A 25,590-nucleotide genomic window follows, 5' to 3' on the forward strand; every position below is an offset into this window, starting at 1 on the left:
AGTCAGAAAGAGAAAGACAAATACCGTATGCTAACACATATATATGGAATTTAAGGGAAAAAAAATGTCATGAAGAACTTAGCGGTAAGACACAGACCTACTAGAGAATGGACTTGAGGATATGGGGAGGGGGAAGGGTAAGCTGTGACAAAGCGAGAGAGAGGCATGGACATATATACACTACCAAACGTACGGTAGATAGCTAGTGGGAAGTAGCCGCATAGCACAGGGAGATCAGCTCGGTGCTTTGTGACCACCTAGAGGGGTGGGATAGGGAGGGTGGGAGGGAGGGAGTCGCAAGAGGGAAGAGATATGGGAGCATATGTATATGTATAACTGATTCACTTTGTTATAAAGCAGAAACTAACACACCATTGTAAAGCAGTTATACTCCAATTAAAAATAATAAAAAATAAATAAAAACTAGTTCTTTGAGAAGGTAAACAAAATTGATAAACGTTTTTCAAGAAAAAAAAGGAGAGGACTCAAATCAATAAAATTCGAAATGAAAAGGGAGAAATTACAACTGACACCACAGAAATACAAAGGATCATAAGATACTATTACAAGCAACTATATGCCAATAAAATGGACAACCTAGAAGAAATGGACAAATTCTTAGAAAGCTACAATCTCCCAAGACTGAACCAGGAAGAAATAGAAAATATGAATGGACCAATCACAAGTAATTAAATTGAAACAGTGATTAAAATACTTCCAACAAAAGTCCAGGACCAGATGGCTTCACAGGCGAATTCTATCAAACATTTAGAGAAAAGTTAACACCTATCCTTCTCAAACTCTTCCAAAAAAGTGCAGAGGAAGGAACACTCCCCCAAGCTCTTTTTATGAGGCCACCATCGCCCTGATACCAAAACCAGACAAAGATACCACAAAAAGAAAAGTACATGCCAGTATCATTGATGAACATAGATGCAAAAATATTCAACAAAATAGTGGAAAACCAAATCCAAAAATATATTAAAAAGATCATACACCAGTATCAAGTGGGATTTATCCCAGGAAATGCAAGGATTCTTCAATATCTGCCAATCAATCAGTATGATACACCACATTAACAAACTGAAGAATAAAAACCATATGATCATCTCAATATATGCAGAAAAGGCTTTTAAGAAAATTCAACACCCATATATGATAAAAGCTCTCCAGAAAGTGCGAACAGAGGGAACTTACCTCAACATAATAAAGGCCATATATGACAAACCCACAGCTAACATCATTCTCAATGGTGAAAAGCTGAAAGCATTTCCTCTAAGATCAGGAACAAGGCAAGAATGTCCACTGTCACAACTTTTATTCAACATAGTTTTGGAAGTCCAAGAAATAGAAGGAACCCAAATTGGAAAAGAAGAATTAAAACCATCACTGTTTGCAGATGACACAATATTATACATAGAAAACCCTAAAGATGCTACCAGAAAACCACTAGAGCTCATCAATGAATTCGGTAAAGTTGCAGGGTACAAATTTAATACACAGAAATCTCTTGCATTCGTATACACTAAAATGAAATATCAGAAAGAGAAATTAAGGAAACAATCCCATTTACCATTGCATCAAAAAGAATAAAATACCTAGGAATAAACCTACCTAAGGAGACAAAAGCCTCTACTCTGAAAACTATAATACTCTGATGAAAGAAATTGGAGATGACACAAACAGATGGAAGGATATACCATGTTCTTGGATTAGAAGAATTAATATTGTCAAAATGACCATACTATCCAAGGCAATCTACAGATTCAGTGCAATCCCTATCAAATTACCAGTGGCATTTTTCACAGAAGTAGAACAAAAAATCTTAAAATTTATGTGGAAACACAAAAGACCCTGAATAGCCAAAGCAATCCTGAGATAGAAAAACAGAGCTCGAGGAATCAAACTCCCTGACTTCAGACTATACTACAAAGCTACAGTAATCAAGACAGTATGGTACTGGCACAAAAACAGAAAGATAGATCAATGGAACAGGATAGAAAGCCCAGAGATAAACCCACGCACATATGGTCACCTTATCTTTGATAAAGGAGGCGGGAATGTACAGTGGAGAAAGGACAGCCTCTTCAATAAGTGGTGTTGGTCATGCCATGTAATTTTAGAGTTACACTAATGTTTACTAGAAAATCTAAAATACCTGAGCACTTCATGCCTGAAACACAGGACTGTAGCTGAGGAAATCCTTGGCCCAAAAACAATGGATTTTCCCTCCAACCTTAGAAAATACTAAGTATCAATACTATGTAATTAGTACATACATAATACTTAGTACATACACAATACATATATAATTAGTAAGTACCTAATACTATGTAATTAGTATTAGAATATTTCTATTTTCATTTTCACAATTAGTAAAAAATAAAATAATAAAATTAAAGGGTAGAAAGAGTATACTCCTGGCATCATTATAAGCTTAATATGTGAATTTTGATAACCATTTTTAAAATCCATGTTCTAAGAAAATTAACTGTTTTTAAATATTTAGAAGACCAACTTCAATATCTTGAAGGCAGTGAATTCACTGTCATATCTAATTATAAGTAAAAACAAAATCTTGAATGTAATTGTGAAGTTTTGGCTGATATCTGTTATTGGATGCCCTTCATGCTATCCTGTGCTCGGATGCTGAGTATGCATTTAGGGTAGAAAATAATAGCTTATTGTCACAATGAATCTTTTATCCATAATACGCATTTTGCCTTACCAAAAAAGCTTACAAAATTGTGCTTATTCCTTATGATTTAGTTGGTGATTTGTTTATGTCTTATTTTAAAGAAAGTGCTGTAAATACTGATCTCTGAAATAGGTATTTAAATATTGCCTGTCAATACAGCCAATTTTTTTCTTTAAATGTAAATAAAATAATGCTCTTCCAATAAATTTGCTTTCATTATTTTTAAATCAATAAAATAATGCAAATATCATGCTCAAAAAAAAAAGTGGTGCTGGGAAAACAGGAAAGCTACATGTGAAACAATGAAATTAGAACATTCTCTAACACCATGCACAAAAATAAACTCAAAATGTATCAAAGACCTAAATGTAAGGCCGGACACTATAAAACTCTTAGAGGAAAACACAGAACACTCTTTGACATAAATGGCAGCAATATCTTTTGTGATCCACGTCCTAGAGTAATGAAAATAAAAACGGAAATAAACAAATGGGATGTAATTAAACTTAAAGGCTTCTGCACAGCAAAGGAAACCATAAACGAAACAAAAAGACAACCCACAGAATGGGAGAAAATATTTGCAAATGAAGTGACTAACAAGGGATTAATCTCCAAAATATATAAACAGCTCACGCAGCTCTATGTCAAAAAAAAATAAACCCAATCAAAAAATGGGCAGAAGATCTAAATAGACATTTCTCAAAGAAGACATACAGATGGCCAAAAAAGCACATGAAAGATGCTCAATGTCACTAATTACCAGAGAAATGCAAATCAAAACTACAATGCGGTATCACCTCACACAGGTCAGAATGGCCATCGTCAAAAAGTCCACAAACAGGGCTTCCCTGGTGGCATGGTGGATAAGAATCTGCCTGCCAATGCAGGGGACACAGGTTCGGTCCCTGGTCCAGGAAGATCCCACATGCCACAGAGCAACTAAGCCCATACGCCACAACTACTGAAGCCCTCATGCCTAGAGCCCATGCTCCGCAACAAGAGAAGCCACCGTAATGAGAAGCCTGCGCACCGCAATGAAGAGTAGCCCCCGCTGGCTGCAAATAGAGAATGCCACGCACAGCAACAAAGACCCAATGCAGCCAAAAATAAATAAATAATTAGATAAATAAATAAAACTATTATAACAATTTGTGGACTAAACTAGCAGCAAAATTTGTAAAAAAAAAAATCTACAAACAATAAATGCTGGAGAGGGTGTGGAGAAAAGGGAACCCTCCTACACTGTTGGTGGGAATGTAAATTGGTACAACCACTATGGAGAACAGTATGAAGCTTCCTTAAAAAACAAAAAACAGAACTACCATATGATCCAGCAATCCCACTCCTTGGCATATATCTGCAGAAAACCATAATCCGAAAGGATACATACACCCCAATGTTCACTGCAGCACTATTTACAATAGCCAGGACACAGAAGCAACCTAAATGTCCATCGTCAGAGGAATGGATAAAGAACATACCATATATATACATATATATATATATATACACAATGGAATATTACTCAGAGGAAAAAAGAACAAAATAATGCCATTTGCAGCAACATGGATGGACCTAGAGATTATCATACTAAGTGAAGTGAGACAGAGAAAGACAAATATCAAATGACATCACTCATATGTGGAATCTAATAAAAAAAGATACAAATGAACTTATTTACAAAACAGAAACAGACTTACAGATATCGAGAACTTATGGTTACCAAAGGGGAAACGTGGGGGGGTTGATGAACACACACACACTACCACATATAAGATAGATAACCAACAAGGACCTAATATATAGCACAGGGAACTCTGCTCAGTATTCTGTGATAATCTATATGAGAAAAGAATCTAAAAAAGAATGAGTATATGTATAACTTAATCACTTTGCTGAAAAGTGATTCACACTTCAGTAATCACACCTGAAACTAACACAGTATTGTAAGTCAACTATACTCCAATAAAATAAAAAAATAAATTAAAAAAAAACCCAGGCAGTCTGGCTCCAGGTCCAGAGAATGTTCTAGGCCACACTGCTGCTCTCCACCCATGCTGGAGCATGGACACCTATGTGATGCTATCCACCCACCAGCCTCGCTTCCTGTGTCTCTCCTGTCTTTCTTCACCAGTAGTTCCCAAAGATGTGGTCATTTGGGCAACAGGCAGAGGTAAGCAGAGGCTAGAATACTGACAAGAAAGGAAAAACTGTCTGCCTTCTGGGATTTGGTGGGAGAGCCAAGCTGCCCCTGCCCACAGGGGTGGGGCCCGATGGGCCAGTCAACGGTCCTGAGCACAGTATCCTGGCCTCTCTGGCCAGCCTGAGAGCGGCCTGGGTTGGTCCGGGGACACAGAGCCACTGTTCCCTCTCACTTCACTTACACCCAGCAATGAACCACATGAGTCCACATGCTCTTGTTGAGTTAGTAAGATGTCTGAAACATTTTTAAATTAGTTATTTAAAATCCAGAGATTTCATACAAAAATCTGGATTCCCAGCTTCTCTTAAAAGAATCCACAGATCTCGTGGCACCTTGCCGGAATTCCCAAATGGTTACACTGACGGAGTTCAGTGGCACTTGTGCCCTTTTGATAGCCCATGTATTTCCTAATTCTCCACAGACCCCACCATTCGCTATTGCCTCACATCCAGTCCACACTTCTCTCATGTGGATTTGCCAGGTACTCACCTCTTTTGCTTCAACCTCCATGGCACAGACTACCCCCCAGGGCCAGGATGAAGTAGGAGACTGGCCCTGACTCCCAGAAGGTAGAAATGCGAAACCAGGCCTATCGTGACCAGAGACATCTGCTAGGACCTCAAATGAGCAGGCAGAGAACATACAGGGGGAACTGCCCATATGCAGAGGGTCCTCAAGAGGGGAAGAAGTCAGCCTGGCACTGCATCCCTGGCACCTGCCTCCTGCCTTCCTCCCCACTCAGGCCCCTGCTCTGTCCCTTTCATTTCCGCTTTACCCACTATACGAGCATCCCGAATACATCTGTTTTCCTGCTGCCTGGCCTGTGCACAGGAGGACTCTTCCCTGTTCAGTGTGTGTAAAATTCTTATTAGCCCTTGGGAACAGCTCAGGTGTCCCCTCCTATGTGAGCTGTCCCAGATCCTCCCTTCAGCACAACCACAGTGCTCTTGGGCTCCCTCCCTGGCCCTCTACCACTGACCATGTGAAGACACTCGCCTCTGCACGGATCTTCACTGGGAACCAGCCCCTCTCCCCAGTCCTGAGCCAATGCTGGGCTTGGAACAGAGGTCAAGGAGCACTGAGCGAAGGAGGGTGGACACACAGTCCAGGACAGTCTGTGGTCCCAAGTTCATGCACTCAGCTCCCCACCCTCTGCTCACAGTGACTGAAGGCCATAGTCAGGGAAGAGAGACACCGAGGAAAGGAATTCTAAAATTCTCTCTAGAGATTCACAATGCTTAGGTAATTCCATCCAGCCTCCTCTCAGCCCCAGCCCTTCCTACTCTCCCATTTCTTGTCCCCAGGACATCTGCTGTCTACCTGTCCATTCATCCATCCATCCATCCATCCACCCTTCCATCACTCTTGCGTTTGTGCCCCACCCTGTTCTAGGTCCTAGAGGATCTCAGAGCTGCCCAGAGGGCTAGAAACATGTAAATCCTACCACGGGCTCCTCTGCTGAAAACCCGTTGCTGCCTCCCTCCTCCTTACCCAGGATAAAATCCAAACTTGGCAGGCAGAGAGGCAACGGCCTGCCGCCCTCCCTCCACCAGCTTCTGGGGCACAGAGTCTGGGCCCGGCAGAGGGCAGCTGCTGCACGGCCAGCCCCGCTGTTCATGCGGTGCCTGCGGTCAGGCGGCTCCCACGTCTCTGAAGCCCTCTCCCAACCTCAGCTCAACCACTGCTTCCTCCTGTGAAGCCTTCCAGACCACTCTTCCAGCCCCCTAAACAGGGCTGTGAGAGCCAGGAAATGGACGTCCACAGGATCCCGAGTGCTTCTAAACAGAGGCGATTTAGAGGAGGAGGGAACATCAGAATTGGGGTCTAAGAATGAGCAGGACATAGCCAGGCAGACAGGCGGGGTGCTGGGGGCGTGCATGAGCAGAGACCCCAAGGCAGACCATGAGCGGGGGGCCGGGGGGTGTCTGACAAGGGCCCCAGGGGTTGGAGGGTGGGTGTGAGAGAGCCTGACTGAAGAGGATGGGAGCATGGCAGCCCCCAGTCCTGACATGGACCATGAGCCCTGGTGAGCACTAACCCCATACATGGCTCAGGGGCTCTGGGAAATGATGAGACTCCCCCAGAGGCCCTCCAAGCGCTGAGCCTGGTGAGAGCGCTGAGCTAGGGATAGGGAATGGGAACACAGGGGGCAGGTGATGGTCAAGGCTGAAGGCCACAGAGACAAAGATTCTGAGCCTGCACCTGCACTGGTCTGGGTGCACGTCCTGACTAAGCCACTGAGGAGCAGAGTAGCCTCCTTTCCTAGGTCTCAGTTTCTCCATCTATAAAATGGGGATGATCACACTTGTCTTTAGAGACTGCCCAGAGGCCCTGCTCCCAGCCACCACCAGGCCCAGGACTGACCCCACATTCCCAGCAAGGCGCCGTGGAGCCTTGCATCCGACCTTGTACAGGCTTCAGGTGTGAGCTGCCCCCCTCACCACCCTTGGTGGGGAGATGCTCCGGGAGCATCTATATATATATATATATATGCTCTCTCTCTCTCTCTCTATATATATATATGCTCAATGATCTGTCAGATCACGTCCTTCCTCTGCCATCAGGCTCCTTTGCATCTGGCCCTGTCCCTCACTCCCTCATCCCACCTGCCTCCGAGCTGGTTCAAGACCACCTCAGCACTTTCCATGGGAAAGGCTCATTCCAGCTCAACCTCCCAGGGCTCTGCTCCCAGCTTCCTCCTGCTGGAGGTACCCTGTGCTCAGGCTACAGGTCTGGCCTCCCTCAGCCAGAGCCTGGCAGGGCCTGGAACGGCTGTGCTGAACTTCCTCAGCCCTCCTGGCACGTCTCAGAGGGGGAGCCTTGCCAAGAACCAGTCTCAGTAGGTCTGTCGGATCCCTGGAAACCCAGCCAGTGTGCGGGTTCCTCGAGGGCCCAGCCCACACTCTTCTCCAGTGGCACAGCCGGCGCTTTGTGAGGAAGCTGGCAGAGGCTGCCTTTCCTCTGGATGAACCTGCGGACGGGCTCAGAGCTGGGCCAGGCCTCCTCCCCTGCCAGCTGCTCCCTGGCAAAGCCCGGCCCTCACTCCCCTCTCCCCAGAATCCCAAGCAGGGGCAGGAAGGGACAGGCCCAGCACTCAGCTGACTCAGATCCCTGTCCTGGGTGACCCTGGGCACCGTCCTCAACCTCCCTGAGCTTTGGTCTCTGCCACTTCATGGGGCCGTCGGCAGCCACGGGAGAGCCTACAGCACCAGGTGCTTGAGAAATGTGGCCTTCTCCTGACCCAGGAGGGCCAGCCCAGGATAGGGTGGGCTCTGCCTGCCCCCGGGTCCCAGCAGGGAAGGGAGGCAGCCGAGATTCCCTCTGGAGCTGATCCCCGAGAGGAGACCTCAGTCTCCTAGTATGGCTCTGCCATACTAGGGCTCTCTCCAGTTGGGGGGAGAGGCACATAGAGAAGAGACACAATGAGGACAATAATTCTTAAATTCTCTCCAGAGATTCACAAACTGTGGGTAAACCCTTCCTGTTCTCTACTCCCCTCCCCAGGACACTTGCCGTCCTCCGTGCACGCACCCCACGGTTTGTAAATCCACTTTCCATCACTCCCACACTTGTGCCTATGGGCACTGCCCTCCGCTAGGTACTACAGAGCCTCAGCTCTGCTCGGAACAGCTGTAACTAATTGGCTGGGATGTAGCCAAGTTTCAACAACCAAGAGGCTGAAATCAGCCCAAGGGAGAGAAATAGAGCGAGAGGCAACATCTTGGGGGGTGTCCTGCCCGAGGGAAGCTGGTCCCCAGGGCAGAAGTGACCCCTACCCTCTGGTGTTCGCCAGCCCCACGCCCAGACACGGGTGACTTCCTGAGGCCTGGAGAGGCAAAGGTGGGCTAAGCACTGGACTTGGAGTCGGTAGCCCAGAGCTGGCATCCTACCTGGTCCCCTCAGTAGTGGTGGTGGTGGTGGGGTGATCCTTTGGAAGTTCCCGCGCCCCGGAAGACTAGGCTCTTCATCCCTGCACACGGGATGCCCACCACCCGGGCGGGAGGTAGGAGGAGCTGTCCCAGCGCTGCCTCTTCCCCCAACACGCGCGCGCCCGCTCCCCCAGCCCGGCGACCGGTTCCGCTGCTGCCCCCCACCCCGCCCGCCCTCCCTCCCTCCCTCCCCCTGGGCGCCCCGCGACCCGCCGGCGCAGCGCTGTCCTCGCCCGCGCGTGGGGCCGGAGCCGAGCGCGCTGTCGGCCAGGAACGCCGCTTCCGCTCGGCTTCGCTGGGCGTCCGAACCCTCTCCCGCGGTACCTGGGGCGGCGGCGGGAGCGCAGCAGGCTGGCAGGCGGCAGGGCGACCGCGGGCAGGCGCGGCACCCGGAGAAGGCCCGCGCGGCCGGCATCAGGCCCATGGCGCGCCCGGGCGCGGCGGCGCGGCGGCGGCAGGAATGCCCGGCACGCGCGCAGGTAGCGTCTTGCCCGCCGCCCGCCCCAGGCCCGGACCCTGGAGCGAGGGAGGCAGGGCCTGGGCCCGGCGAGTTCCTGAAACGCTGCTCCTGGAGTCGGCCCCCGTGGCGCTCCCGGCTCAGACCTCTGACCCGCTTCTTCCTAACGCTCGGTGTTACAAGCACCTGTAGGAATACTAGCAACTTCCAATGATCCGCCCCTTCTTCCTGGTCAAGGGCTCGCTTTAGGAAATTCCTCGCCCCGCAGAATGGGAGGCAGGTGTTCCAAGTGGAGGCCAGGTGATTTCGGTTTGGGTCAAGCAGCGGGGTGAGTGCCTAGCCCAGTCTACAGCTGGGCTGCTGCCTGTGGAGCTGGCGTTCAGGGCTCCAACCCTCTGCCTTGCCGAGGGGCCAGCGCCCCAGTGCCACGGAGGGTGCTTAGGACTTAACACAAGCGTCTTGTGCAGCCCTGAGCTGTATGAGTATTAATGTCCCATTTTACAGATGAGGCAGCTGAAGCTCAGGGAGGTTTTGTAATTTTCCCAAGGTCACCCAGCTAGTAAGTAACAGATCGTCAATTCAAACCTATATTATCTTTCTGCAAAGCCTGAGTTCTTCCCAGAGTAGGATTCTATCCCAGAGAAAAAAACCCACAATCCCACATTTCCAGAGGGTGCAAAGTGTGAGGACCGAGATGGGTGCACAGCTTCAGGCATTCACCAGGAGGGCAGGTGGACAGAGAAGCAAAGCTGGGGCCCTGCAATACCAGAAGAAGGGGTGGAGGTCCCCAGGGGTCTGTGGGCAGAATTCTGTAAGGGAAGGGCTTAGGGGAGCCCTGGGGCTGGAAGGGGTGGGAGCTCATCTGAAATCCAGTGTGTAGGGTAGGGTCACTTTTCTTGCTCTTACTAAGCAGGGCCTAGACCAGAATGAGGCAAGTGAATTTTGCACTTCAGGTGCAAGGTTAAAGGGGGTGCCCAAAATTTCAGTAATCAAGAGAAATATTTTTGCGATATTTAAAAAAATACAAATTAATGCCCAAAAAATCCATGAGGAACAAAATATCAAAATTTTAAATAAAGACAGGATCCGACCCTGTACTTGCACAGACTTTGTGAGTGCCTCATTTGCCTCACCCTAATCCCACCCACAGATCCTGTCTTTAAAATTTTGATAGTCTGTTTATCGTGGTTGTGGTGGGCTAAACAATGCCTCCCTCAAGACGTCCATGTCCTAATCCCTAGAACCTGTGATGTTGCTACCTTACCTAGCAAAAGGGATGTTGTAGATAGGATTGAGGACAAGAGGTTATACTAGATTATCTCAGTGGGCCTTAAAAAATGGAGGTAGAGGGAAATTTGACTACAGAAGAGGAGGCAACATTAGGAGGGAAGCAGAAACCCAAGAATGTGAGCAGCTTCTAGGAAGCGGAAGAGGCAAAGATCCATTCTCCCCTGGAGCTCTCAGAAGGAACCAGCCCTGACGCCATGATTTCAGTATCTTCAATATCACAAAAATTCAGTTCTTCCGACTGCCGACTTTTAGAAGGGTGAGCAAATAAATCTGTGTTATTTTAAACTGAATTTGTGACAATTTGTTAAAGCAGCAATCGGAAACTAACATAATGGATTTTTTAGCATTAATTTTCATTCTAAAAAATTAAATATTCATCCTGATCACTGAGTTTTTTGGTGCTCCCTTAAATTTTATGCCCCAGGCCAGGGAGGCCCCCTAGTCCTGGTCCTGATGCTAGTGTGCGGGGTGGGCGCTGAAGTCCTCCCGAGTGCTGGGAACGTGGGGAGGGGCTCGGTGCTCTCCCCTCCCAGAGTTCAGGTACACGTGAAGGCGGGACGGGTGGTTCATGGGGCCAGGGGGCCGTAAGTCAGGGAGTATCCTGCCCTCAACCTGCCGGAAAAGCCTGGAGCCCCCATGGCCCACAGTCCCCAAGGTCTGATCAGCTCTGCCCATGTTAAAGAGAAGGGTCCAAGGGCTCAGGGGAGGCACCTACTCCGGGGGAGGGGGGTCCTCCCAGGTAGGCAGAGGGCTCTGGCAACTGACTTGCTTTCTCTTTTCTGAGCCACGGTTTCCCCACCTGTATGGTCAGAGAGTTAGACTGGCCAATCTCTAGGGAATCCCTCCACCCAACCTCCTGCCCAGATTCCCCGGATGGATGGAGGTCTGCAGCTGCCCCCCATTTAGAAGCTCTGGACTCTGATGCACACTGCCACAATGAACTCTAGGTTAAACCCTGGCCAGGTCAACACCCACGTCACCTTGTGGAGGTCTTTTTAATCTGTGGGGCCTGAGATGGGGGATGGGTATGCAAAGATAGTCATGAAACTTTCCTCTTGGGGTGGGCCAGGGAGCTGAGAGGCTGGGGATCTGTCCTCTCACACGAGCACCTGGTGACAGGTGACCTCTTGAGCTGGGGTGGCTCTCGTTCCTGGGCTGGGTCCAGGACCTCGGGGACTACCTCTGTCCTCAGTCTTGCCTCCCTCCCCCGTCCCCACACCACTCTTAAGACAACGCAGATCCAGAGACTATGGTGCCTGGCAACAGAGCACCCTTGGATGGGCTCACCCTGGAGGCAGGCTGCCCCTGCTCCCAACCCTGCTGTGTGCTGTTAGGCAAGTTGCTGAACCTCTCTGGGCCTCTCTGTCCCTCTCTACAATATAATTTTGATACAATGAACCACTGTCAAGAGTAGCAAATGGCAAGCATGAGACCCCTTCCTCTTTCCTCTGACTGATGTGGAGGACCAAGGCTGTCTGGGAAGAAACTGCGAGCCAGCGAACCTGACCATAGGACACCCCGAGGGCTCCCGGCATCCTTCTCTCCGGACCCGGCATCCAGCCCCAGGGTTCTGGGTTAGAATGCTGGCTTCCTGCTTACTTCTTTGGGACCTGGACAGATTACTTGAGCCTCTCTGCTGCCCAGTCTCCTCACTGTAAACGGGGCTATAGCAGGACTGATTCCAAAGGGCTATTGTGAGGGTCAGCTGGGGTGCAGAGCCCCGCACGGGGGCACGCTGAACAAACAGCTGCCCTGGAGAGTGGCTACCTCAACCCAACTTCTCCCCTTGCGGCTGGGAGTCACCAGGACATCACGCAGTGCTGCTGGTACACACCTCCACTGGCCTCATCTTAGCAATGACCATGACAAACTCTTCCAGCCCTGGGATCTGAGCTCTTCTTAGCACACACGGAAAGCCAGGCAGGCCCAGCTGCAGGGGCATTTCCACCACAGCCGCTGGGAGGGAAGGCAGACTTAGCGAGCCAGCAAGGTGGGTCAAAGGCAGTTACTTGAGCAGTTAGCATCCTGAGTTTCACAGGAAGCAGTGGTGAGCAGCCCCCTATAAATCACCCCTGCTGGCTTGCCAGGCTCTCCCAAGATAAGGCAGCTGCTCCTCCACCCTGTTCTCCTGGGAAACGGCCCCGGGCTCCCTGGCCGCCTGTCAGTGGGGGCTATTTCCCCTGTCCTGGGGATCTAAGCTCAAAGGCTCCTGGAGCACTTCAGGGGAGAAGCCTTGAGAGCTGCAGGGGAAGGAGGCCCAAGGGTGCTGTGTACTGACCCATATACTAAGAAAAGGACGGATCTGGCCTCTGTGAGCTTGGGGCTGGATGGGGTCCAAGGCCTGTAGCACCAATTTCTCCTCCACGTGGCATGTGGCCCCTCAGGGCCCACCAGAATGGGCCCAGGGTACCAGGATCAGACTCAAGTGCCCCTCCTGCCGGCTCAGTGACTGCAGCCCAGCCCAGGTCAGCAACAGTCCTATCTTTCCCCTTTTGAAAAGGCTGCCAGGAAAGACCCAGGCCCACTGGCCTGGTGGGTTAACATCCAGGGGAAATCGAAATAAGACTTTCTCTTCTTGAATCTCCCAGAGGGCCTGGATCTGGAGTAAGTAGTGCTGGGGAGAAGTGGTCCACTTAAGACCTCAGGCTCCACCACTGCCAGCCTGGGCTGGGGTCAGTGACCTTTCATCCTGAATCTGACTGTACCCTGAGGGCTTCCGTTTGGAGATGTCATTCCAGCAAATACTGGCCACAACCAGCTGGACTAACAAGGTTGCTTTGTGTACCTCCAAGTTGTCCTGAGGCTGGATTTTCTCCAGGTCAAGTGTCCTGCCCTGTGGCTTCTGGGAGCCGCATTCGTCCCCCTCTTTCCCCCATGATTTCTGAGGAACTTAGGACAGGACTGTCAGCTCTGAGGGGGCTCAGGGGAAAGTCTCCAGAGGCCTGTGAGAGCCACACACACATCAGGGTGGGGTCCGGCATGGGCAGCGAAGCTGTGATGGCCACTGCAAGGCTGCCGCCTGGCCCCTTGTGCCCCTCCCTAGCGAGGAGCTGTCACTCTGGGCAAGGACACCGTTCCCATACCAGGCTCCTGGCCCCAGGACTGTCACTCTGTGTTGCTGCCTGTAAGGTTGGGACAGTTGCTGGGCTTTGCTCATCGGTGCCACTGGGTAGGGGGGATAGTTAACATGCTACCAGTTACTGAGCGCTAACCCCGACCCCCAGACTCCTGCATCCAACTGCCCACTCAGGATGCCCACTGCTTTAATGACTAACAGGCATCTCAAACCCATACATGCCCAAATAGAGCTGTGGTCTTGCTGCACTGTCCCAAACCTGCTCTAGGCCGTGTCTTCCTCACTCGCTTAATGACAGTTCTTTCTGTCTGCTCGATCAGACCCCTGGGAGTCCACCGTCACTGCTCCCTTTCTCTCAAACCCACATCCAAGAGATCTTGTAGGTCCTACTTTCAAAACAGATTTGGAATCTGCTCACTTTCACCACCACCCAGCATAGTGTAAGCACCCTTGTCTCTCACCTGAATTACTGCAAATAGGTCCCCCGGCTTCCCCTTTTCCTGCTCTGGTCAGCAGTCAGAGCGGCCCTTTTAACTATCTGTCAGATCACGTCCTTCCTCTGCCATCAGGCTCCTTTGCATCTGGCCCTGTCCCTCACTCCCTCATCCCACCTGCCTCCGAGCTGGTTCAAGACCACCTCAGATGCTCTCTGTTTTTGCCCAAGCTGTTGCCTGGGTCTGTCACACTTCCACCTGACATCCTCCTGGCTCACTTCCACCTGACATCCTCCTGGATTAGGCCCACCCTCACCACTGTATTTTAAGTGGCTCTATTTTTTTTTTTTTCTTTCAGTAGCACTCACCACCTTCTAACACAGCAGTTCTCGAAGTGTGGGCCCCAGACCAGCAGCATCAGTATCACCCGGGAACTTGTTAGAAACACAAATCCTAGTGAGTTGGAAACTCTGGGGGAGGATAAAACAGTCTCCCTTTTCTTCTGGGTGGTTCTGATGAGAAAAATCGCTCTGTGCCATGAGATGTACGTTCCTGTTACTCTCTGTCTTGGGGAGTAGAGTGGAAGCTCCGTCTGATCCCTCCTGTGTGCCCTGCCTGCACGTGGCAGACGTTCTGTGTTGAATGAATAGAACTATTTAGTTTTGAGAGTTCTGAGCACTTTGCATCCATTTTCTCTCTTAATTCTCATGACAATTCTGCAAAGAAGATATTCTTATTCCAATTTTACAAACAAGGACACAGAGAGGGTAAGTGGCATGCCCAGAGTCACACAGCAAGCAAGGGGCAGAGCCAGATCACACACAGACCGCAGCCTGATGCCAAAACCTGTGCTCACTCTGACTCCTCTAATACTTCAACGCAACCGGCTCTGCTAATAAGCACCATCCTATGCACATAAGAGGCACCTTCGAGGGCTTGCTGGCTCTCTCCAGATAACCAGGCAAGGCAAGGACTCACCCATGAGCACCCATCAGATGCCAGGCAGCCCTGGTATCGTGTGACTCCTTTCTCTCCCCTTTTCACAGAGAGCTGGCTAGGAGGTGCTGCCCAACAGGGCCTCCCCAGGGGCCGTGTTCCTAGAGTGGGGCATGGAAGTCCAGAGATCCACTGGGCAGTGGGGCCCTCTTCACAATATCAAGTCTTCTGATCCATGAACGTGGGATGTCTTTCCATTTATTTAGGTCTTTAACTTCTTGCAAGAATGTATTGTCATTTTTAGAGTATAAAGTTTTGTACTTCTTTTGTTAAATATATTGGTAAGTATTTTGTTCTTTTGGATGCTATTATAAATGAAGTTTTCTTAACTTCATTTTCAGTTTTCCCAGTGCTACTGTATAGAAATAAAATTGATTTGTGTAATTGACCTTGTATCTTGCAATCGCGCTGAATTTCTTTATTAGATCTAATAGATTTCTAGTAGATTTCTTAACACTGTCTATATACGAAATCATGTCATCTGCAAATAGATTACTTGTTTCTTCCTTCCCAATCTGAATGCATTTTATTTCATTTTCTTGCCTAATTGTTCTGGTTAGAATTGTTCTGGTTAGAATTGTTCTGGTGTTGAATAGAAGTGGTGAAAGGGAGAATCCTTGTCTTGTTCCTGAAAAGCATTCAGTCTTTTTCCATTAAGCATGATGTTATCTGTGGGGTTTTTTTGTAGATGCCCTTTAGCAGGTTTAGAAAATTCCTTTCTATCTCTAGACTGTTGAATGTTTTTGTCATGAAATGGTGCTGGATTTTGTCAAATGCCTTTTCTGAGTTGATTGAGATCATCATGTGGTTTTTGTCATTTATTCTATTGATGTATCCCATTAATTAATTTTCAGATGTTAAACCACCCTTGCATTCCTGGGATTAATCTCATTTGGTCATGGTTATAATCCTTTTATATATTGCTGGATTCAATTTCTTTGTATTTTGTTGAGGAATTTCCCATCTATATCCACAAGAGATACTGGTGCTCCAGCGATTCCTCTCTCCCTCACCTGTACCATCGTTGATGTTTTGTCTCCCAACTTAAAAAAATAAACAAAACTCTCTCTTCACCTGACTCCCTCCTCCAGCTACTGTCCCACTTCTCTTTTTCCCTTTACAGCAAACTTTTTGAAAGAGTTGGCTATGATCACACTCCAATTCTCCTCCTCTCATCCTTTTTCATACCCACTATTATCAGGCTTTACTCCCAGGACTCCACCAAAACCACCCTTGACAAGTCAACCATGGACTGTGCTCACCATCTGTTCTCTCCTGGTTGATCTATTGGCAGTGCACAGATACTTCTTTCTTAGATGCTCTCTTCACTCAGCCCAGGGAGCCCACTTGCTCCTGGCTCTCCTCATCCCCTGTGCTGGCTTCTCCTATGCTCCCTGACTTCCCACCTGGAAGCAGCTCAGGGCTCAGCCCTGGTCCTCTGCTGTCCCTCCACTAGCTCCATGGTGTCTCATCCAGCCTCATGGCTTCAAACCCCATCTATGTGTCAATGGCCCCCACATTCTCTCTCCAACCCAGTCTTCTCTCCTGGTCTCTAGACGTAAATGTCAAATTGCCTACGTGATACCTTAAGCTTGAGCCTCTAACAGGTATCCCAGGATAAGCCCCAAAGTGAACTCTGCATCTTCCTTCCAAACAACTGCACTTCCTGTGTTCTTTCTCATCTCAGTTAACAGCTAATCCATCCTTCCAGTTGGCTTAGATCGAAACACCTTGGAATTACCCTTGACTTCCCTCATTCTCTTATACCTTTCACCCATTCCAGTAGGGGAAATACTATTGGTTCTACCTTCAAAATATATCAAGAACTCAATTATTCCTCATCACCCACGCCATTCTGAGCCAAGCCGCCATCACCTCTCACCTGCACGACTGTGTAACGAGCTCCTAACTGGTCTCCCTGTTTCTGTCCTTGCTTCTTTCATCCATTCTCAACACAGCAGCCAGAGGGATCCTGCTGGGACCTGAGTCAGGCTTGGCCACTGCTCTGTTCAAGACCTGCCAATGACACCACCTCGCTCAGAGGAAAATCCAGAGTCATCACCGTGACAAGGCCCGACTGATTTACCAGCCCTTACCTCCTCTCTCTCCCTTCACAGACTCTGCTCCAGCCACGCTGGCCTCCTTGCTGCTCTTCCAACCCCCGCCGTCTGCCTCCAAAACGCTCTGCCCAGATACATGCGTAACTCACCCCTTCGTCTCCTTTACTCAAATGTCACTAAACTCCAAGCCCCCATCACTCCCGCTTGCCCTCCCCACCTCATCTGCCTCCACTGCGCTCTCTACCATCTAACCTACACCAGGCTTACTTGCTTGCTGTCTGTCTCCTTTCTTGGAATGTACACCCCACGAGGGCAGGGACCTTGTCTGTCCCACTCACTGCTGTGTTACCAGCCCCCAGAACACATCCTCGAGTGAATGAATGACTGGTTGAATGAATGCCCAGACAAGAGGCACTCCATCAGGACCACCCCGGGCAGGCCGCCGGCAGTGACCGGCTGCCCTGCCCCGCTGGCCGGCGCTTTCTCTGTGGGGTGCCCGGGCTCTCCCCTGACTGCAGCAGGCACGCTGCCCACTGGTGCCTGGCAGAGGTGGCCGCTCTCTGCCAGGACAAATAAGCTTGAAAGGGCTCACGGGCTCCGTTATTAAACAGTGAAAGAAGGGCTGATCCTCTAAGCCTCCTTTCCAGGGGAACCCAGGCTAATAACAGCTTTGCCACGAAACCTGCAGAGGCGGATGGAGACCCCCTTCAAGTGCCAAACTTGCCCGGACATGTCTGCCACCGCTAACCCCTGGGATTTCTGCCTTTCCTCTATATTTCTGGTAGAAAGGAGATAAGCGCCTTTGATGGTGGTTCCTGTTTTCATTCTTGTGACTTCTTCGGCACACGGCACACAGCCTGAGAAGTCTGATAAACGCTGGGGAATGAGGGCCGGGGGAGGGGCAAATCTGGTTTCTATGTGGGATTCTGCAAATGGTCCCCATTTAGCAAGTACAGAGAGAGACAGACAGAGACAGATAGAGAGACAGAGAGAAACAGGCAGACAGGCACGTGTGTGGGTCAGGGAGCCAGCACACTGAGTACAGGTAGACCACATGTGACGTGACAGTGCCCTGGATGGGCTGGGACAAGACACAGCCTTTGGGGTCAGAACATGTGCCTCTGTTTCTCAGCTCTGCTCCTGACTAGCCGTGTCATGTTGGGCAAATTACTTAGCCTCTTTGACCTTTAGTTTCTCTCCTTTCTTTGTTTTATTTAGGTTTTGATTTTTTATGTAGTGAAATATGCAGACATTCAAAAAGTATTTAAAGCACCTATGCACAGAGATGCAGAGTATTATAAAATGAGCACCTGTGTAACTAGGCCTGCTATCCTGACCTTTACGGCATTCATTTCTTTGCTTTTCTTTATATTTTTGCTGCCTAATTATTTACCCATAAATAACATGGTTTCCTTCTGCCCTATTTTCGACTTTATGTAAATAGAATCACAGCATGTTCTTGGGCTGCCCTAGTCTCACGGTATGTTTTTAGGATTCACGCATGCTGTTGGGTAGAGCTGTAGTTCATTCACTCTCACTGCTGTAGAGTTTTCTGTTGTAAGAATGAATTGTGTGTATTTCTCCATTGTATTGTTGCTAAATACTTGGTGCTTTTTGTAACTCATTTAAACAGTCTCTTGCTAGCCAAGACCATGGCAATGTTCTCCTTTCCCTGGTGCTCAGAGGTGCTACCTGTCATAAATCCAAGTCCAGAGGCATGGGTGTCTGGGCTCTATTCTGTGCCATTGGGTCACTTTCAACCACTTTGCACCAAAGGAAGCCCGTGGAGGCTGCAGAAGTTCCTGGGTGGGCTTGGGTTTTCCCAGGCCATTAAATTGGGGCTGTGGGTCAAAGGTGCTGTGATCACCAGGGGGCAGGGAGGCCATGGCTAACAGTGGAGCCATTGAGGAAGCCCCCAAAGGTGAGCTTCTGCCCCTGCCTGGATGGTACATCAAACACTGTGAAACATGGAGAGAGAGGATGTCCACGGTTCATGTGGTCAGAACACAGCTGGCCCAAAGGCCCCTGTCTCCACAGTTAGCTGGGGGCTGGTGACCCCAGCCCAGCTGACATGGTGAACCTTTCTAAAAGCCCTTTTCAGGATGACTGCGCAGGGACACCGACCTACAGAGACAGCACCTGCACAGCTGGGCGGCGGCGTTCCTTTCTCCTGCGCCCCATGTCCAGACCATCAGCAAACCCTGCAGCCCCACCTTCAGAACACGTCTCAGCTGACCGCTCTCCACGGTCTCCTCCACTCCCACACGCGCCCAGGCCCCGCACCCAGGTCCAACAACTGTCCCAGCCTGCTTCAGCCGCTCTCGTCTCTGTGACCCACCCCTCACACGGCAGCCAGATGACTCTTCTTATAAATATAAATCAAGCTGTGTCTGTCTCCTGCTCAGAGCCCTCCCTGGTGCCCCATCAATTTAGAACAAAATCTGGAAGCCCCACTATGTCCCCAAGGCCTCAGGTCCTCCATCCTCCTGTCCTCACTCCCTCAGACCCTCTGGCCTTCCTGAGGGTCCTCGTGTTTCCATGGCCCTTTCCCAACCCAGGGCGTTTGCACTCGCTGGTCCCTCTGCCTGCACGCTGTCCCCAGCATCCCCTGGATCTCCTGGTGACGTCATTAAGTTGGCTTAATGAACAACACCTGACACAGTGCCCCCTCCATCCTCCACTTGGCTTTACTTTGCTCCCTGCATTTCTCCCTACTAGACGTCACGAGTCACCTTTACTTGCCTATCGTTTGTGTCCCCCAGGACAATGGAGGGGGCGGGGAGGGCAGAAGCACCCTCTCTTTGGTTTCCCACTGAATTCTTAGCACCTGGGATACCACTCCATACATTTTAGGCACCCAATAAAAGTGTAGAATAAAGGAGCAGGTGAGTAAACGGCAACCTTTGTTTTCAGGTCAGGGACAGAGAGCCATGCAGGGGCCACGAGCTGCAACAGAGGGAAGGACACGGTACCTCGCCCTCCGATATGACCCTGAATGTCCACTTCTGGCCTAAGTGTAGACCACCCATACACACCCAGCATTCAGCAGGGTCTGGACACAGGGAGGCAAGGACACACAAGCCCCAGGGCTATCCAGTCGGAGGAGGGCATGTTTTTGAAAAGTGGCCCAAATCTCCCCTGCGAGGACCTGCTTAGTCCACCGAGGGGTGACCCCTGAGGGCCAGCAGAAGAGGACGACACTGCCTGTCTGCAGTAGGAAGCGTGGGACTCAGCCAGCGCTACCTGAGTGAGAGGGATCTTGCAGGCTCAGAGCAGGGCGGAGGGGCGTGATTACCTGGAGGCAAGGGTTCTAGAGGGTGAGCATGCGCGCTACGGGCCGTACCTCCGCCGAACGGGGCCCAGATGACCCGGCGGATGGCCTGCACCCAGTCCTCCATGTCCCGCTGGGAGCTGGCCATGAGCAGGAGCGCCTCGGGGTTGGCCGGCACCTTCTCCCGCTCCCCGGCACCACCTGCAAGACAGGGAGAACAGGCTTACTGCAGGGACCCCGGAGGACACGGGGGGCCTCCCCCATAGGGCTCTCTCCAGTCCCGACCACAGCTGGCTTTCATTCCCTGGGGTGTGAGAAGGTCGTCTCTCCAAAAACCACTCAGCAACAGCTGTGCTTTTTGGTTCTATACTGGCAGGCCACCCCCTTCCCACATCCCACGTCACACATCTGGCTTTGGGGCCCTCTTGGGTTTCTTCTTCTCCCTTTGTCTTCTTTGTTATTTCTCCACAGCATTAAAATCACCCTGGGGTACTAGTAGGAAAAAGCATGCAGATGTGACACCAGCTCAGAGAAGTCTGGATGCCAGAGGAGCTTCGCTATGTATTTTATTTAAATCAACTTCACACATCTGAAATGCACAGCTACATGTCACTATGTGCTATATGTCACCTATGTCACTATAAGCTACCCGGGCTTAACTGCTGGTGGGGTGAGTCGCAGAGATCCGTGTTCCCAAGGGGGTGGGATGACAGGAGAACTGTGAGAGCCAGGCTGACCCTTGCTGGGGCCTGCAGCCCAGTGACAGAGACCAGACAGGAGTTAAGTGCTTACTGAGCTCTTGGTACCTGCCTTCCAGTGAACTAGAGCGGTGCCTGATTCTTCCAGTTAACAAAGCTGACAGACTCGCCTGCCCTCCTAGGATTCGTTCATCTTCACAATGCCTCTGAGCGAGGTACTATTACTATCTGCATTTGACAGACAAGGAAACTGAAGCACAGAGTGATTAAGGAACTTGTCTGAATTCACACAGCTAATACGTGGCAGAGCCAGGGATTCAAAGTCCCCAGCTCTGGGCTGGGGCTGGCACCCCAGCCCCTGCTCCCCCCATTCCCCATAAACGAGGCAACCTGCTGGGGTCAGGCTGACAGTGGTCACAGCAAGGCCGCTGAGGACTAGGGAAACCGAGGGGATGGCTCTGAGGGCTGGAGCACGGGATGAGGTGCATCCTTGCTGGGGGAGTGCCACAAGTGAGGCCTGGAAGCTGGGTAGTGGGAAAGCAGGCTGGAGGGGCCCACGGGGCCCAAAGCTCAGGAGAGTGGTGCGCCAGGGTCCTAGGATGCCTTTTGAGACCCGCAATATACACACACTAGCCCAGCTCCTTTGGGCCCAGGCAGCAACTGGGCAGCAGCATTGCAGCGGTGGAGAGGTGGAGAGGAAGGGAGCTTGAGACAGCAGAGCCTGAAACCCAAGAGACAGTGCAGGCCGATGGAAAACAAAGACTGTACCCACAGCTGGGGCAGCTGCATGGTCATTCACGGGGCAAGGGCACCGCCACTGAGAAGGGGACAGCGGCTCTGCATCTTTAGGGTCCCACTCAACGTGGACCATGAGGCCTGGGGTGGCCGAGTGTCCCATGTGGGGAAGGGAAGCCAGGTGTTGCCAGGAAGCTTTTCCATGTATGCTTTTCTGGAAGAACATCTCCAGATGACTCAGAAGAAAGGGACCTGGAGATGGATGGCTCTAAGAATTTGTTGTGGTTACTTGTTTGCCCTAAATGAATACTCAGGTTTGTATCTAACTGGAATTTCTCATTTTTTTCAATTCTTTTTCCTAAAGAGGGCCACCCACGTCACAGAAGCTTCATTTACGAAACCTGGATCCACCTTGCCCAGAGGTTGACAGATGCTCTCATGTCCAGCTGTGCCCCTGCCCAGGGTCCTGCTCTAAGCCTGTGTGTTTAACTTTTCAAGTACTTTTCATGTATGTATGTTTATTTATGTATATTTGTATATATGTATATCTAACTTTTTGAGAAACTGCCACAAACTGTTCTCCAAAGTGATTGCACCACTTAATGTTGCCACCAGCAGTGTATGAGGGTTCCAGTTCTTCCAGTTCCTCACCAACACCTGGTATGGCCGGTCTCTTTACTTTTAGCCATTCTAATGGGTGTGTAGGAGTAGAGCACTCTGTTTGAATTTGCATTTTCCAAATGACTAATGATGCTGCACATCTTCTTACGTATTTAATTGCCATCCATGTGCCTTCTTTGGTGAAATATCTGTTGAAATCTTTTGTCCATTTTTAAAAGAGGTTGCTCATTTTTCATTATTGAGTTTTGAGAGTTCTTTACATCTTCTGGATACAAGTTCTTTATCAGATATATGCTGTGCAAATATCTCTCCCAGTCTGTGTGTTTTCTTTTCATTCTGTGAACAGTGCATTTCCAAGAGCAGAAGTTTTTAACTTGGATGAAGCTCAACTTATCAATTTTTTCTGGTTTTGTATCTAAACAATCTTTGCTTAACCCAGGTCATAAGTTTTCTCCTAGATTTTCTTCTAGAAGTTTCATGGTTTTAGGGTTTACATTTAGGTCTATGAGTTAGTTTTTGTATATGGTGCAAGGTATGGATTGGAGTTCATCCTTTTATACATGGATGTCCAGTTGTTCCAGCACCATTTGTTGAACAGATGATCCTTTCCCCACTGACTTGCCAGTGCACCTACACAGGTGATCGTGCTATCTGAGAATAAAGACAGTTTTACTTCTTCCTTTCCAATCTGGGTGCCTTTTATTTCTGATTCTTGTCAAATCGTGCTGACTAGAGCCTCAAATAGGATGTTGAATAGAAGTGGTGAGAGTGGACATCCTTATCTTGCTCTTGATCTTACAGCAAAAGCATTCAACTTTTCACCATTAAGTATATCTATTGTAGGTTTTTTGTTGATGTCCTTTCTCAGCCTGAGGAAGTTCTCTTCTATTTCCAGTTTGCTGAGAGGTTTTTGTTTTTTTTTTGTTTTTTGTTTTTTGTTTTTTTTTTGCGGTACGCGGGCCTCTCTCCCGTTGCGGAGCACAGGCTCCGGACGCGCAGGCTCAGTGGCCATGGCTCACGGGCCCAGCCGCTCTGCGGCACGTGGGATCCTCCCGGACCAAGGCACGAACCCGCATCCCCTGCATCGGCAGGCGGACTCCCAACCACTGCACCACTGGGGAAGCCCGAGAGTTTTTTTTTTAATCAGAAATGGATATTGGGGTTTTGTCAAATGCTTTTTTCTGTATCTATGGAGAGATCACATTTTTTTTTTTTTAGTTTGCTATTATGATGAATCACACTGAGAGATTTTCAAATGTTAAACTAGCTTTTCATTCCTGAAATTCCAATTGGTCATGATGTATTATCCTTTTTATTATTGTTGGGTTCAATTTACTAAAATTTTGTTTAGAATTTTTCATCTATATTCATGAAGGATATTGGTATGCCATTTTCTTTTCTTATGTCTGTCTGATTTTGGTATCAGGGTAATGCTGGCCTCACAGAATAAGCTGGTAAGTATTCCCTCTGTTTCAATATTTTTGGAAGAGTTTGTGTAGAGTTACTTTTTTTTTTTTTAATATTTGATAGAATTCACCAATGAAGCCACCTAGACCTGGACTTTTCCTTGTGGGAAGGTTTTTTAATAAATTAAATTTCTATAACATATACACCTATTTCTTCTTGAGTGAGCTTTGTAGTGTGTGTCTTGCAAGGAATTTGTCTGTTTCATCTAAGTTGTTTCTATTGACAAAAAGTTGCTCATAATATTTCCCTTATTATCCTTTTAGTATTTGGTAGTGATGTCACCTCATTCATTTATATTATTGGCGATTTGTGTCTTTTCTTTTTTCCCCTGATCAGTCCTGCTAGAGGCTTACTGATTTTATTAATCTCAAAAAAGAGCTTTTTGTTTTACTGACTTTATGTCTTTTTCTTTGTTTTTCTGATTAGCAAACTTTTAAAGGGCTAGATAGTGAATATGTTAGGTTTTCGGGCCATATGGTCTCTGCCAAAACTACCTACTCTGCTGTTGTAGCTAGAAAGCAGCCATAGACAGTACGTAAGTGAAAGAGCAGGGCTGTGTCTGTGCAAAAATTTGTCTACAAAAAGAGGGAGCCAGCCCACAGGTTGTAGTTTGCCAACTTGTATCTCATTAATTTACACTCTGATCTTTATTATTTTCTTCATCTGTTTACTTTGTGTTTAATTTGGTCTTATTTTTCTAGTTTCTTACAATGTTTAGTGCATAGTTGCCCCCCTAAGTACTGCTTTAGAGGCATGTACAACACTTGTATATTGTTTTTTCGTTTTTATTCAGCTCAAAATGTCTTACCCTTTGGATTTCTTCTTTGACCTATGGGTTATTTAGAAATGTGTCATTTCCAAGTTTGGGGGATTTTCCAGAAATCTATTATTGATTTCTAATTTAATTCCATTGTTTTCAGAGAAGATATGTTGTATGATTCGAATCCTTTTAAATTTATTAAGACTTGTCTTGGGATTAGAATACAGTCTATCTTGCTAAGCATTCTGTTTGCACTGAGAAAAATTACTCTGCTGTGGTTGGGTGGAGTGTTCTATAAATTAGGTCTAGTTGTTGACAGTTTTCTTTTCTTTTAATTTTCCATATTCTTACTGACTTCCTGTCTACTTGTTCTTACAGATTTTGTTTCTAAGATTTATTTGGTGGGTCCAGAGTTCTCAGTATAGAGCTAATAACTCCCCAGTGCTGAGAGAAAACCCTTCTGTGTATGCTATGCAATGCCCCAGGAGTCCAATGGAAATAGGCACTATTTCCTGCCCTGTGTCAGAGTGGTCAGTGTTGCCTCTAACCCTTTCCAGTGGTTCTTTCCTCAGCCTCAGGTAATGTCCTCATGTGCATGTGGTGATGAGCTCCCAAGGGGGTTTTCTCTTTGAGTAGCACTTTCCTCCTTGGTATTCTATCCTGAAAACTCAAGATGCTTTGGTCTCCCCAGCTGTCTCTTTAACTCGTGGAGTCCACTGGACTCCACCTGGGTTTCCCCTTCCTGCATCACAGCCTGAAAACTTTCTCAAGCCAGTAAGCTAGGGCATGTGTAGGGCTTGCCTCATTTGTTTCCCATCTCTTGCTGGGGTGAGGGTGGGGTGTCACAGTCCTTCACTGCCTAATGTCTAGTACCTTGAAAAACATTGTTTCATAT

The 25,590-nt window shown here is 48.6% G+C and overlaps 1 protein-coding gene across 7 annotated transcripts in view; it reads right to left on the reverse strand.

The window, feature by feature from the left end:
- ARHGAP22 (Rho GTPase activating protein 22) overlaps positions 1–25,590 on the reverse strand; it is a 199,803-nt gene that overhangs the window by 30,115 nt on the left and 144,098 nt on the right. For 3 of the 7 annotated variants that reach the window (XR_009536161.1, XM_060126664.1, XM_060126667.1), the window contains exon 4: positions 20,487–20,615. Coding sequence is in view for 6 of the 7 variants with exons in the window: in XM_060126664.1 (XP_059982647.1) it covers positions 20,487–20,615 (129 nt within the window). In the remaining variant the exon portion in view is untranslated. Of the gene's footprint in view, positions 1–9,154; positions 9,258–20,438; positions 20,616–25,590 lie in introns of those variants that run through there. The other 4 variants (XM_060126662.1, XM_060126663.1, XM_060126668.1 and 1 more) reach the window with 2 other exon arrangements.

Source organism: Lagenorhynchus albirostris, chromosome 16 (assembly GCF_949774975.1).
Source record: "Lagenorhynchus albirostris chromosome 16, mLagAlb1.1, whole genome shotgun sequence".
Lineage (NCBI taxonomy): Eukaryota > Metazoa > Chordata > Mammalia > Artiodactyla > Delphinidae > Lagenorhynchus > Lagenorhynchus albirostris.